This window comes from Canis aureus, chromosome 19 (genome assembly GCF_053574225.1).
Source record: "Canis aureus isolate CA01 chromosome 19, VMU_Caureus_v.1.0, whole genome shotgun sequence".
NCBI classification, from domain to species: Eukaryota; Metazoa; Chordata; class Mammalia; order Carnivora; family Canidae; genus Canis; species Canis aureus.
Genome location: NC_135629.1, coordinates 54272743 through 54286987, shown reverse-complemented (window position 1 = coordinate 54286987; position 14245 = coordinate 54272743). Strand labels below are relative to the sequence as shown.

The following is a 14245-nucleotide window of genomic DNA, read 5'->3' as shown; positions in this document are numbered from 1 at the left end:
CACTGGCCTTTCTGGAAGGAAGACCAGCAGAGGCTCTGGCAGAGGGGGTTTGCTCAGGGACGCCTACACAGACACACATCTGAAGTGGTTTTGAAGAGACCCGAGCAGCCCAAGAGCTGCCTGAGGCCGCTCTGGAAGAGCAGACAGTTCTGCAGCCAGCTGACCTGCACGCTGTTTGCTGCAGCACCTGGCTGAGGAGTTGGAGGAAGGGCCCTCCTGGGGTCTGGTGGCGGCTGCCAGCCATCAGGGACCTCTCCCCTCAGGCTCAGAGCCCCAACGAGCCAGTGCCCTCCCCTGCCACAGCTGCTGGAGCTCTCTCCCCGCCCCTGGCCCGGCTTCCCCCCACCCCTGTAGCACTGGCCCCTCCCCTAAAGGAAGTAGGAGGGGGGGCTGTTGTAAGAGGAACTAGGCCTGGGAGTCTGGTGCAGGAGCAGGAGCAGGAGCAGGGCCATGCCCGAGCCACCCCCCAGAAGAGCCTGAGCCTATACCCCTGCCACCACGACCCATCCGGGCGCTCCCCCAGGGGCCTGACACAACCACCATGGTAAGTCCTTCAAGGGCGGGCAGGGGAGAGGGGGGCACCAGCCAGGTGGAGATGCCCTGGACACCACCATCAGAAGGTGGGGAGCTGTGGGGAGGGGCACAGTGGACACTTTGGGAGGGTTCCCTCGCTGCAGCACAGGTGCCGCCAGCATCCTTCACCAGGGACCAAGCTCACATGGGGTGGTGCCGGGATGCCAGGCCGGTGATGGGAATCAAGGATGGAGCTGTTACTGGGGGGCAGAGGGTGGCCTTGCAGGATCACACAGTACCCACAGGGACAAGGACAGACCCCTTACCCGGGGCTTGGGGAATGGGTTTCCAGCCCAGCTGGGTCCCTCACCTTCCCGTGTGGCCTTGGGCAAGTCACTTCCCCTCTCTGGGCCTCAGTTCCCACATATGTCATATTTGGAAGTCAGCTGAGCCATAGAAGGCATTCAGGGAAACTCTCAGGACTTCAGAGGGTCCGTGGGTTCCGCCACTCCCACGGAAGCTGGGAGCAGAAGCGTGTCAAATGGGTGATGGGCTGCAGGGGTGTGCCTGTGTGAGTGACGGGGTGGTCCGGTTTCAGCACTCACAGAAGCAGGAGACAGTGAGACCCAGCACGTCCACGCCACCACACGGACCCTTCCGACCAAGTACGGCAGGGGATACACCCCAGCCAGAGGTGTCAGCACCTGCTGAGGTTGAGATTGATGATGGCCACGATGACAGGGTTCAGGAGACTGTCACTGTCATGGGCTAGACGCAGCAACAGCACAACACACGCGTCAAGAGAGAGCCCCCGGGCTGGCTAGAAAACTTGCCCCCACGCTCCAGGCATCTGCAAGCCACTTCAGCTTTCATTTTTTGTCATTCTGTCAATGAGACCATGTGGCTGGGACAGTCCCATTGCCAGCGGTGACAACTGCAGTGTTCCAGGCAGTTGCAGCAGGCAGCTGACCGAGGTGGCGACACGGTGGTAGACCAAGGGGCAGGCATTGGTTTTAGTCTGAGAGACAACCTCTCCTTATTCCAGAAAGCCGATGCTAACCTCACTCACCCACCAAACCATCAGCTAGCGCTCTGGGCTGGGGATGGAAATTCTTCGAAGAAGGAGCCAAGCCAGGAGGGCCCAGGAGCTCAGATGGGCAGACTTTGATCAAAAGAACACAGGAAATGATTTGCTACTTGAGAGAAAAGCCACCCACCCCTCCCAAGGAAGCCATATGAAATGCTTAGTCAATGGTTTGCTTGGCCCAAAGGGTGTGGGAGGGGAGACTCCCCCAGGGGGACCACGGGAGAGGGAAAAAAGAGCAGACCCCATCCACAAGGCTAACACGAGGGGTGCTGATGGCCTCCTGGAGGGATGATGACAAGTGTCAGGAAGAGGGTGGAAAGATTCAGTGAAACAACGTTCACCAAGTGCTTTACGGGGCACCTGCCATGCGCTCCGCACAGTAACCATCGCTGTGGGTGCTGCTCATTCATTGCTGGAGCCAGTGGTGCCGGTGGGTGGAGGTGACTCATTCCCAGTCGCTGTCGGACCATGATTGTTGGGTTGTTGGTGCCACTGGTGGTGCTGGTGGTCCCCGCTGTCCATTGTCACAAGTTGGTGGTGACTGTGAGCCTCGTGGGGGTGTTGGTGGTGGAAGCAGCTAGTTGGATGTTTGTGGCGGGTGGCAGGTGGTCGTCAGGGCTGGTCGGTGGAATGATGGCAGTTGATGATCACTGTCATTGTTTTTTAAGATTTTGTTTATTTATTCATGAGAGATACACAGAGAGAGGCAGAGACACAGGTAGAGGGAGAAGCAGGCTCCCCGCAGGGAGCCCGATGCCGGACTCGATCCCGGGACCCTGGGGTCACACCCTGGGCCGAAGGCAGACGCTCAATCGCTGAGCCACCCAGATGCCCCAATGGTCACTGTCATTTAGAGCTGGGTGGTGATGGTGGCATTCTTTGGCCGTTGCTCGTCCATGGTTGGTTGTCGGGGACAGTCTCTCGGGCCGCGTTGGTGTTGCCGTGGCTGCTGCCTCCACCGTAGTTGGTCAGGTGTGGCTGTTGATGGCGAGGGCGGCTGTCGCGGCCGTGGGTGATGCTGGGGAAATTGGTGGCAGACCTCGTCATATTTTCTGTTTGATGCTGACTGCTGGTGCCGGGACTGAGGTTGGCAGCAGTTTTTGTGTGACTCTGACCGTAAGCCGGGTGAGGGCAGCAGCCGGTTGTCCCCAGCTGGGGATGGTGGTGGAGCAAGGGAAATAGGGATCGGTAAAGTACAGACATCTGGCCGGGAGACCAGTGATGTGGCTGCTTGGTCCACAGGCGCCAGCCGTGGGGAGGGACAGAGAAGGCCTGGGGCCAAAAGAGTTAGGACGGAGGACTCTAGAAGGACCAATGTCCCCACCTGTCCCCTCCAGTTAGGCCGAAAGGAAACCGAGAGCGCTCCCCACCCGAAGGAGGGGGACCTCAAGAACCTTTGAAGGCGAGAATGCCTTTGCACAGGCAGGCACGCAGGGTGTGGCCCCAAAACCCCACTGAGTTGGGGGAGGACAGGACCGGGGACACACCAGGGACCCGGGGCGGGGGCAGGGTCTGGGGGCCACCCAGCAGCTGCTGCCTCGGTAGCTTCACATCTCCCTGCTGGCTGGCGACCACAGCTCGAAGGACCCCAACGAGGAAGGAAGTGGCTGTTTCGTTGTTCCCTCCAGTCTGAGGCTCTTCTCATCAGCACCCAGGAGAGGGAGGCCGGAGCAGTTGGGGCAAATTGCAAAAGCCCCTTCGTCCAGCCCTCCCTCCCGGCCTCGCGGCCTGCGCCCGCCCGTGGACCCGCCCTCCCTCCCGGCCTCGCGGCCTGCGCCCGCCCGCCCGCCCGTGGACCCGCAGCTGGAGGCGGCGGAGGGCGCTCGGTGAGCGCGGCTGGTGCTCCCACCTCCCCAGCCTGACCTCATTGAATCCGCCCCGTGAGGTCTATGGCGCTCCGTGTTCCCATTTGCCAGATGAGGAAATAGCCATCACTATTTCCAGATGAGGAAATACCCTTCCCTCCCAGGGGGGTCTAGGTGAGCTGCTGTACCACCCAAAAGTGGCAGAGTCCTTTGTTTCAGGAGTCAGTGACTCCTGAAGTCACCTTGACCTGCCATCTCCTGCTCCTCCCTACAAGATGAGGGGCTGTGGGGGACTTAGGGGTGCTGACCCCCATGCCCCAGGCTGCCCATCCCTCCAGCCTCATTTGGACGTGGGATTTCCACTCCAGAGAAACTGGAAGCCCCGCTCCCCATGCCCTCTGCCTTAGACCGGGGGTGGGGGGGCGTCTCTCTGAAGGAGTCAAACTTAGAATCTCCCTCCCATCCTACCCCAGCCCTGACTCTTTCACAAGAGCCCCATCAGGTTGAGTCATACTTGACTTGTGGTCAACTGTGACCACAACATCTTCATTGCACCCACCCCCCACCCCCAAGGAAGAGACTTAGAAACTCAATTTCAACTTGATCTATGGGGACTTGGGAGCCAGAGAGAGGTGGGTACTCATGACACAGAGCCGGAGGCAGCCTCATCCCGACTGTACTTCGTTCATTCCTTCGCTCTCTCAACAAGCTTCTATCCACCAGCTCCTACATCCTCCGTCACAGGCTGTTCACTTCCACTAAATGCTCTTGGGGTCACCAGCTGCCTTTTCCTGGGGCATCCAGCACACCCCTCCTCTGCACTGGCTCTCAGAACCGAGGGAGGGGAATTATTATGGAATCCATTTTACAGATGGGAAAACGGAGGCTTGGAGAAGTCAAGTGGCCTCCCCGGGGTCACACAGTCAGTTAACTATCAAGCCAGGCCTCACACCCAACCGGTCCCAAGCCAAAACTCTTGACTGTCTTTTCACGCACTGTACTCACTTGAGCAAAACCTCTCCCTCTACTGCAAACAACCCATGGTTTTTGGCCTCACAGGGGGCTAGGAGTGGATCTGGAGGTTCCAATGCCCAGGGGCAGGACATGGAGAGAGAGAATGGCTCAGGCTGCAAGAGACAGAAGGCCACTCAGCTGGCTGGGGAGAAGGAACAGACAGGAAGAGGAACCAAGTCCTTGGGGCCAAGAGACCAGCCAGACACAGCCAGCATCAGGGCCTCTGACCTCACAGAAAGGAAGTGGCCTTGAGCCTCGGCCGAGCTTGAGGGGCCCAGGAGCGTAGAGTCCAAGTCGACCCACTGGGAAAACTCTGGACAGATCCAGTCTTGTCCCTGCCCCATCTTCCTCTGCTCTGAACCCAAGCCCAGCCACCTCTGACCCGGACCAGGCAGAGGGCGACAGTCTCTACCGTCCTGTCTCCCAGATCCTCCTTTCGTGCTGTGTGACCTTGGGGAAGACAGCTAACTTCTCTGTGCTATAGTTTTCTCTTCCACAAAGTGGACCTAGTCATAGTACTGGTCTCAGTATGTTTGGTAAGGTCATTCTCGGAAGAAGCCTAGACCGCAGCGTGGCACGGGTAAGTGCCAGTGGGGTGCTAACTATTGTTATGATTGCAGTTGGTTACCATAGTTAACACCTGAGGCCCCACCCCTCAGAGGTCTTCAGAGGGAGGATCCACTTCCTGTCACCCCCATAAGCCTCCCTGTCCCCCCACCCACCCACTTCCCCACTGACCTTTGGCTCAGAGCAAGAGCAGAGCCTCCCCCTGCCCCGCCACCACCTACAACACCAGTCCATGAATGATACCCCTTTGCTCCCAGATTTCATCCTCTCTTCTCCCCAACACACTCTGGTCTCCCCATCCTGAACACAGGAAGCCTGCTCCCTGACCCCTCGTCTCCCCACAGCATCTTTCCCTCTTCCCCTTCTCAGCCAGGTGGTCTGAAAGCCATCCTCACTCCCCATCTGTCTACACCTCCTGATCTCCCAATCTGACTTCTGAATGAGGTCGCCAGTGCCTTCCATGGGGGCCCCTCTGAGCCTCCGGCGAGCTGGACACACTTCGGTAGCTCGGGGGACCGACCCACAGCTCCTTGCTTCTGCCAACCCAGCCTTGTCATCTCCGGGTTTCACGGTCCCACCTGCCTCCAACCTCCCAGCTGACTCCCTGCTCAGCCTCTACCACAGGCGTCCTCTCCAACCTCTGCACGATGTGGCTCCCGCAGCTTTGTCCTCCCAACCATCCTCCCCCACCCGCACCCCAGGGGTTCTTCGCACCCAGCACCCCCTTCCTATAACAGACCCCTTGGCCGGCCCCTTGAATCCCCAAATTGCAATTCACAGACAGTGAAACAACGCATAGCCTCCCAAAATAATTTCAAAATTCAAAAATAATTCATGTGGCCTCCTGTGATACGGAAGAGAAAGCCACTTGGAATAAAATATGCACAGAAAGATGAAAGTGCTCCGGCCAGTGGCCCACGAACTCCCCCTGGAGCCCCCAGGTGCTCACACCGGGACAGGTGTACCTCTCGCTGACAGCGTGAGCAGCGTGGGCTTCTGAAATGCTGATCAAATCTTGGGGAAATCTGAATAAAACCAGCATCTCCCTTGATACAGGGTAGCCTGGAACATGTGGTGGGAGTCGGCCATGCAAAGCAAACATCGATTTTTCTGTGTGGACAAAAAACAGAAGTTGATTCTAGGTTCCAGTGATTACAAACACTTTTGTCACTTAAACGAGCATCTGCTGGGGTGGAGGGGGCGCTGCGGTCGGGATGACGATTTGGCATCCGCAGCCCGCTTAAAATGCCAGCCTCCTCCAAAATGCTCCCACAATTCTTTTTTTTCTTTAAGATTTTATTTATTTATTCATGAGAGACACACACACAGAGAGAGAGACAGAGAGAGAGAGGCTGAGACACAGGCAGAGGGAGAAGCAGGCTCCATGCAGGGAGCCTGACACAGGACTCGATCCCAGGTCCCCAGGATCATGCCCTGGGCCGAAGGCAGCGCTAAACCGCTGAGCCACCCGGGCTGCCCTGCTCCCACAATTCTTAAAGTGTCCCCAGGAGCAGTACGGGCCCGGCTGAGAACTCTCCAAGCTGCTGACAATCGAGCCTGAGTTCCCTTGCTCGGCATTCAAGGCCCTTCGGGATCTGGCCCCTGGTTGACCTCCCCTCCATTCTTTTGCCCGCTCTCCCACTCTCCCACTGGTTCATTCAAACGAGCCCTGAGACCACGTGCCACCTGGCATCGCCCGAGCCCCCCCATCCCTGGGGCTTGCACAGCAGAAGGCGCAGCCCGCGTGCACGATGTCCAGGATGTGCGCAGGGCCGCAGTGAGGAGGCCCCGGGGGCTGCGGGGATCCAGCTGGCCTGGGGCGGGGAAGGCTTCTCACAGGAGGTGACACCTGAGCCGAATGCGAAGGCCGGACTGGCACGGCCCAAGCAGGAAGGGTGTTCTGAGCGGAGGTCTGAGCATCAGCAAAGCTCGGAGGTGCCCAGGGTAGGGACTGAGAGGTTTTCCCTGCGGTGGCGGACAGGGGGTGCCGGGGGTCCCACCACATGGTAGGTGCCTCAGAATATTTTATGGATGGGAGAGTGACGGGACCCCACAGACGGCTTCTCAGCCCCAGAGCGAGGAGACCCTACGAGAAACTCTGACTTGCTCAGGCCGGAAGCAGCTGGGGTTCGAGCCCTCGCCCCCCGCATACGCTCCCTCCTCTGCTCTCGGCTCCTGCTTCGGCACCTTTGCTGGGCAAGGTCCACACTGCCTGGGGCACCTTTCCTCGCAGCTCCTGGCCAAAGTCCAGCCCAAACACACCCGTGGGGCCTGGGCCGCTTGTGGGTGTACACGCAAGAGCCCGGCCTTTGCTGTCAGACAGATCCAGACTCGAATCCCACACCCTTGGAAACAATTTAGCTGTGTCCGTAGTCAAGTGTCAAATACCTCTCAAGCCTCAGTTTCCATCCCTAGACCCCACTCCCACCCCAAGCTGCTGTGAGGACTTCACCCCTGGCCTCCCCGCATCAAGCACGACCTAAGGGCTGGGTGCCCTGGGCCCATCCTCACAACTCCCTGGGCCGGAGAGGAGCGCCTGCCCCTCACCCTGGTTTGGATTTTGCACCCCCAGAGCAGTTACTCCATCGCGTGAACCCTGGGAAGTGAGGCTGCTTCTCCCATTTTACAGACGAGGCCACTGAGGCTCAGAGCAGCGTCGGATCACCTGGATTAGAACCCAGATCTACCCCCACACCAAAACCTGTGGGCAATCCTCAGTGGCCCTGCCCCGGCTGTCAGGGTGTCCAGAATCTGAACGTGCACCTCCCCTGCTCAGGAATCCCCCAGGGTCCCCACGAGAGACTGGCCTCTCCCCCACCTCTGCCCTACACTGCCCCTCCTGCTTCACCCCTGCCCATATCCTCTCTGCCCGGCCCACCATCTCCCTTCCCTGGAATCGGTGTGACAAACACTGGTCATCCTTGAAGACTCGACTTTGATTCCCAGCATCCTTCACTCTAAGGGTTTTCCTCTGAAGCTGGGGGGCTGCTTTCTTTGCCTTAACTCCTCGTTCATCCTTCAGGTCATCCCTTCTAGAGCTGAGAAAGCACTGAGAGCCAGGCCCCGCCCTCCAAGAGCTCCCGGGTTGAGAATGAGGGGCTTCCCCGAGGGGGGACATCCTGTCCAGGCATGAGCACGCCTGCGAGGGCAGCTCCAGGCCGCTGACACCCACCTGTCTGCCGGACTCCTCCACGGCAGGGGTGTGCCGATCAGAGTGCATCTGAGCCAGGATGCGTCGGTGTCCAAGGCACTGGATGAGCTCGGCAGGCTGAAGAGGGAAAACATTCCAGGCAGGCTTCCTGGAGGAGGGGTCTTGGGGGGAGCTGGTGTCTGAGTCTCCTCCCTGGGGCTTAAGGAAAGTCTCCCCTGATTTAAAACAAAACAAAACAAGAACAAGAACAACGACAAAAAAAAAAAAAGGGGGAGGAAATGAGAAGGCAAAGCTGTGGGGGCACAGAGGACAGAGGTCACAGACTGATCTGCTAGGATGTGTGACCACGAGAGAGGAGAGGAGGAAGGAGGCCATCTAGAGGTGGAAGGCTGGGCGGCAGGTCAAACGCCACAGAGAAGTCGGGGGCTCAGCCCGGGCCTGGGCAGGGAGAGCCAGCTGAGGAAGTGGGCGGAGGGAGTCTGAAGGAGAAGTGAGAAGGAGGGTGAGTCAATCCCCCCAACAAGTCACCCGCCAACTCCGTCCCCCTCCCACAGCCCCCCCAAGCACACCCTGCCACCCTCCCCCAAGGGCCTGGCATCACCGTCTCCTCCATGACAGTGGGACGCAGAGTGGAGGGATGGGAGGACAGAGCCCCCCTCTTTGAGGTGGGGAGCCTGGACTCAACCTCGCCTACCTCCCCTGGTGTCCCCATATTGGGGCAGGAGGCCGGCAGGTGGCCCAGGGGAGGCAGAACCAGAAGGAGGTGAGGCATCAGCGCCACCACCACCACCACCACCACCACCACCACCACCACCCCGCCGCCCTGCCCCCTGCGGGGGCTCACTCCCATCTGGCCACCCCCCTCCCCACGCAGGGCAGCAAGGAGCGCTTCCACTGGCAGAGCCACAACGTGAAGCAGAGCGGTGTGGACGACATGGTGCTGCTGCCCCAGATCACCGAGGACGCCATCGTGGGCAACCTCCGCAAGCGCTTCATGGACGACTATATCTTTGTACCCCGGGCCGTGGGCAGGGACAGGCAGATGATGGGGACAGGGACAGGAGGGTGACTGACCAGTGGGTGGAGGGACGGCAGGTGGATGACCGCAGGGAAGTGTGGCAGCGGGACTGCAGCACAGAAGGGACACACAGAGGCCTGAGCAAATGAACAGAGGGAGGGATGAGCAGTGAGAGCACGGGGGCGGGGGGGGGGGGGAGATGCAGTGACAGCAGGGCTCTGCTTGGGGACGGCTGTGGTCCTCACTACTCCCTCAGGCCTGGGCTGCTCAGCCACAGTGCCTTTCATCTCTCCTTCTGAGACCCAGCCCTGTTTCTTCCCTAAGTGACCCAGAGCACATCCGAGCATCTCCACCTGAGCAACGGGGCCCCAGAGGCCCCCGGGGCATTAGGATTAGGAGACAGGGGCCCATAAGGAACAAAAGCCAGAACACCGCAAAGCCCTTAACCGCACCCCAGACCTACATCGGCTCTGTGCTCATCTCCGTAAACCCCTTCAAGCAGATGCCTTACTTCACTGACCGGGAGATCGACCTCTACCAGGGCGCGGTGAGCCTGGGGCCAAGTGGGAGGCATAGCCTCAGGACCCCCAGGACCCCCAGCCCCTGGCCCTGGGCTGAGACCTGATCTTCTCCCCAGGCCCAGTACGAGAATCCCCCACACATCTACGCCCTCACAGACAACATGTACCGGAACATGCTCATCGACTGTGAGAACCAGTGTGTCATCATCAGGTACAGAGTGGGGGGGCCCCACACGCTCCTGCCCAGGCCCCCAGGACAGCCTCACCGCCCTAGGGAGGCTCGCTCAGAACTCCGGAGCCGCACAGAACCTTACTGTCCCTCTCTGCCCTTGGCCCTGCTTTACTTTCCTTGTCACCACATGGCCCATGATACGTTTATTTATTCATTCTGTAACTGTCCATCTGTCCATTCTAAATACCAGCTCTGAGACGGCAGGGATTTTTGTCTTGTTCGCTACTGTCTCCCCAGAGGCTGGTATGGTGCCTGGCACACACTAGAGAATAAATGAATGAATGAATGAATGAATGAATGAATGATCAGGCACTAGAAAAGGTATTTACCCCTCCCAACACCCCCCTCCCTACTGGCTGCTGATCATTCTCTCCTTCACCCACCCCCAGTGGAGAGAGTGGAGCTGGGAAGACAGTGGCAGCCAAATACATCATGGGCTACATCTCCAAGGTGTCTGGTGGAGGCGAGAAAGTCCAGGTGAGGGGAGAACAGAAGGACAGGTTGGGTCCCCCACCCCCAGCTGCACAGTAGTTAACCCCCACGATCACCTACCTCGTCCTGACCTCTTGCCACCTCCACCTGCCTCTGCCCCCAGCACGTGAAGGATATCATCCTGCAATCAAACCCACTGCTGGAGGCCTTCGGCAATGCCAAGACCGTGCGCAACAACAATTCCAGCCGCTTTGTGAGTCTGCAGCCCCCCCTTTGGAGTAACTACTCCCTCCATACTGACAGGCATGCACACCTGTGTTCCCACTAACAGAGAAACTAGCTGCTCCTCGATGGGAGACTCACTTCCTGCTTATGGGAGACTCACTTCCTGCTTATGGTCCGTCTTAAAAAGACTCCCCGACTAGCCGAACGGTATAGAAGCCTTGACTGGCCTGTTGTTAACATTCTTAAATATTTCCCTGGCTGCGATCATGCTACATCCTTTCCTATTCACAGCTCAGTTCCCAATTTATCCTCTCATTCATTCTTTCTTTCAACAAATTGTTCTCCGGCTCCTTCTTTGTGTCGGGTGTTAGTGCTGAACCAAATGGAAGACAGACTAGATCCACAGGTCTGGATTTATGGTCTGATTCTGACACTATTTAGATTTGCGGCTTGGCCAAAAAAAAAAAAAATGTTTCAGCAGCTTAAGCCTCCTAAAGCTCCTGTTCTCTCATCCATAAAATGGGGATGATGTTAATATCCATCTCACAGACCTCAGTAACTCCAGTACAACACCTACACGTGAAAATGATTTAACAAATTCCATACAGTAGTAAGGTCTTTATTCCCCTAAATATTATTAATGATATTTTTATTTTCTAACGTATTTATCATGTAATTATATTTTAAGTACTTTCCTCAATGTTTTATTATTAAAAATTTTAATGGGGTACCTGGGTGGCTCAGTCAGTTGAGCATCCAACTCTTGCTTTCAGGGTCCTGAGTTTGGTACTGCATTGGGCTCCACACTGTAGGCGTGGTGCTTACTTTTTTAAAAAATTAACACAGAGATCTCTGGGTGGCTTAGCGGTTTGGCACCTGCCTTCGGCCCAGGGTGTGATCCTGGAGTCCCGGGTCGAGTCCCACATCGAGCTCCCTGCATGGGGCCTGCTTCTCCCTCTGCCTGTGTGTGTCTGCCTCTCTCTCTCTCTCTCTCTCTCTCTGTCTCTCGTGAATCAATAAATAAAATATTTTTTAAATAAGATAAATAAAAATAAAAAAATTAACACAGAAAAATTGGGAGATTAGCATAATGAACACCTGCTGCCCACCTCCTAGATTCTATCATTAACATCTTGCTATACTTGCTTTATCAAATCTCCATCTGTTCATTTTTTTTCTAAGTAAGCTCCACACCCAGTGTGTGGCCTGAACTCACAACTCTGACATTAAGAGTCACATGCTCCACCAACTGAGCCAGCCAGGTGCCCCTTTCCATCTTTTTATTTTGGGGGGTACACTAGAGAGTAGACGGCAGACACCATACTTTGTGCTCCACCAACACTTCAGTATGCAGATCATTAATTATAATCCAATATAAATTTCTTTTTATTTCTTTCATTTCCTTTAAAGTAAAATTTGCATATAGAAAACACATCAATCTAAAGTGGACTGTTCACCGAGTTTGGAAAAATGCATGCATCTGTGCAACCAAAACCCTATCAACATGCAAAGTATCACCATCACTCCAGAAAGTTCCCCCTGCCTTTCACCTTTACGGTCAATCTCTATTCCCACCTCACCCCAGAAGCAACCTTCCTCTGGGTTTATTTTTTCCCACCTTAGATTAGTTTCAGCTGTTCTAGAACCTTATATAAATGGAATCATGCAGTATATGTTTTCAAGCTACTGATACACACAAAAACGTGGACGAACTACCAAAACATAATTATATTTTTTTATTATTTTATTGTACAGAATAGGTATATGTCCTGTATTACAGATGTCTGTGTAATGGGATGATGTCATGTGTATCGTCATTGCCTGGAAGGGAAAAGTAAGGGGGCTTCTCTGCCCTCCAACCTCTGGCCAAAGTAGAACCAGACATTGTCAGAGACCAAGGAAGGGGCATGTGGGGCCCTCACTCTGGGCTCAGGGACACCCAGGATCCCTGACACCCGCAACAGCCTGCAGAGACATGGAGGCCTCTGTGTTGTGGTGGGAGGACTGGGAAACTGGTCAATAAAATGGGGTACTTCTATGTGCCAGGCACAGGCCTGGATGCCCTGATGAGGGCTGGAGTCCTTAGAGGAGCAGCTTAAATGCTGGAGGGAAAGAGCTGATGCAGAGAGTGAACGTCCCTAAGTGGGAGGTGGAGAGAGAAAAGTTAGGTCACATGGGCAAGAGAGGGACAGTCCCCCACCTGCACCCCCCCAGGGAGGGGGTACCCTGGGCATCTAACATGGCTCTCTCGGCTTCAGGGCAAGTACTTTGAGATCCAGTTCAGCCGCGGCGGGGAGCCAGATGGGGGCAAGATCTCCAACTTCCTGCTGGAGAAATCCCGAGTGGTCATGCAGAATGAAAACGAGAGGAACTTCCACATCTACTATCAGGTGCAAGGAAAGGGGCCGTGAGGCTGGGGCAGAGGGAGGGCCTGAGGGGAGACAGCAGGAGGGTCAGGGTCCAGGAGCCCATGGCAGTGAGGACTGCGGGGGTCACAGGGCTGCACCAGTCCATGTCAGATGCATGAGCATCGCTCGTCCTCCAGCTGCTGGAAGGAGCCTCCCAGGAGCAGCGGCAGAACCTGGGGCTCATGACCCCCGACTACTATTACTACCTCCAATCGGACACCTACAAGGTGGATGGCACGGATGACCAGAGCGACTTCAGCGAGACTTTGGTGAGTGGTGACCACCAGTCTAGAAAACCGAGGCCCAGAGAGGGGCAAGGACTTGCCTAAGGTCACACAGCAAGTGGAGGAAATGGGCAGGACAGGGATCCAGGTGCCCTGACCCCTGTGTCCGTGCCCTGGCCCCAGAAGCCTAACCCAGGAGGGCGGGGTGGAGGTGGTGATTGGCGGTACAGGTTCTGTCCCGTTGTGCCTGCAGAACGCCATGCAGGTCATCGGGATCCCCCCCAACGTCCAGCAGCTGGTCCTGCAGCTTGTGGCGGGAATCCTGCACTTGGGAAACATCAGCTTCTGCGAAGATGGGAATTACGCCCGGGTGGAGAGTGTGGACCGTGAGTGTGGGTGCTGGGGAGGGCCAGGGGGCACGTCTGTGTGTGAGAACCACTTCCTCCTGGTTCACCCCCAGGGGGTAAGGACCCACGAGGACAGTATCTGTGTCACTGGGCAAAATGGGGAGAGACGGGGACCCCAGAGGAGGCCCAAGAGCCAAAGTGGCTGCCCCGTGTCCCCCACCCTGGCAGTGCTGGCCTTCCCCGCCTACCTGCTGGGCATCGACAGCACACGGCTGCAGGAGAAGCTCACCAGCCGCAAGATGGACAGTCGCTGGGGCGGACGCAGTGAGTCCATCGATGTGACCCTCAACGTGGAACAGGCGGCCTACACCCGCGATGCCCTGGCCAAGGGGCTCTACGCCCGTCTCTTTGACTTTCTCGTGGAGGTGAGGGGGGCCAGGGCGTGGGAGAGGCCCTGCCCCCAGACCGCCTTGGGCTCAGACTGCCAAGTGGGGAAGGCAGGCTTGACTGTCACCTCACCAATTCCTGGCAATGGGGAGCACCGCGCAGGGGCAGGAGGTGATCAGATGGAAGATGTAGGGAGAGGCTCCATCTGGCTGTGGCATGGAGCGCAGGAGGGAGGCGGCTGCTGGAACCATCCAGGCCTGGACCTGGGGGCTGTGCGGGTGGAGACATGTGGGTGCATTTGAGAGCCACGAGGG

At 57.1% G+C, this 14245-nt stretch overlaps 1 protein-coding gene and 1 long non-coding RNA gene across 6 annotated transcripts in view; one reads left to right on the top strand and one right to left on the bottom strand.

The window, feature by feature from the left end:
* Nucleotides 1-410: 410 nt before the first annotated feature.
* Nucleotides 411-14245, top strand: part of MYO1F (myosin IF) — a 33684-nt gene continuing 19849 nt past the window's right edge. Inside the window, exons 1-10 of the mRNA XM_077860178.1 lie at nucleotides 411-544; nucleotides 9012-9149; nucleotides 9613-9702; nucleotides 9793-9887; nucleotides 10298-10385; nucleotides 10504-10593; nucleotides 12824-12955; nucleotides 13111-13242; nucleotides 13451-13583; nucleotides 13773-13969. Of these exons, the coding sequence (XP_077716304.1) occupies nucleotides 542-544; nucleotides 9012-9149; nucleotides 9613-9702; nucleotides 9793-9887; nucleotides 10298-10385; nucleotides 10504-10593; nucleotides 12824-12955; nucleotides 13111-13242; nucleotides 13451-13583; nucleotides 13773-13969 (1098 nt within the window). The 5' untranslated portion in view covers nucleotides 411-541. The remainder of the gene's footprint in view (nucleotides 545-9011; nucleotides 9150-9612; nucleotides 9703-9792; nucleotides 9888-10297; nucleotides 10386-10503; nucleotides 10594-12823; nucleotides 12956-13110; nucleotides 13243-13450; nucleotides 13584-13772; nucleotides 13970-14245) is intronic.
* LOC144290708 (uncharacterized) overlaps nucleotides 2257-14245 on the bottom strand; it is a 29182-nt gene continuing 17193 nt past the window's right edge. The window contains exons 4-7 of one of the 5 annotated variants that reach the window (XR_013358274.1): nucleotides 10461-14201; nucleotides 9212-9292; nucleotides 8159-8352; nucleotides 2257-2618 (exon numbers count right to left, since the gene is read on the bottom strand). This is a non-coding gene — a long non-coding RNA (uncharacterized LOC144290708). The other 4 variants (XR_013358276.1, XR_013358277.1, XR_013358273.1 and 1 more) reach the window with 4 other exon arrangements.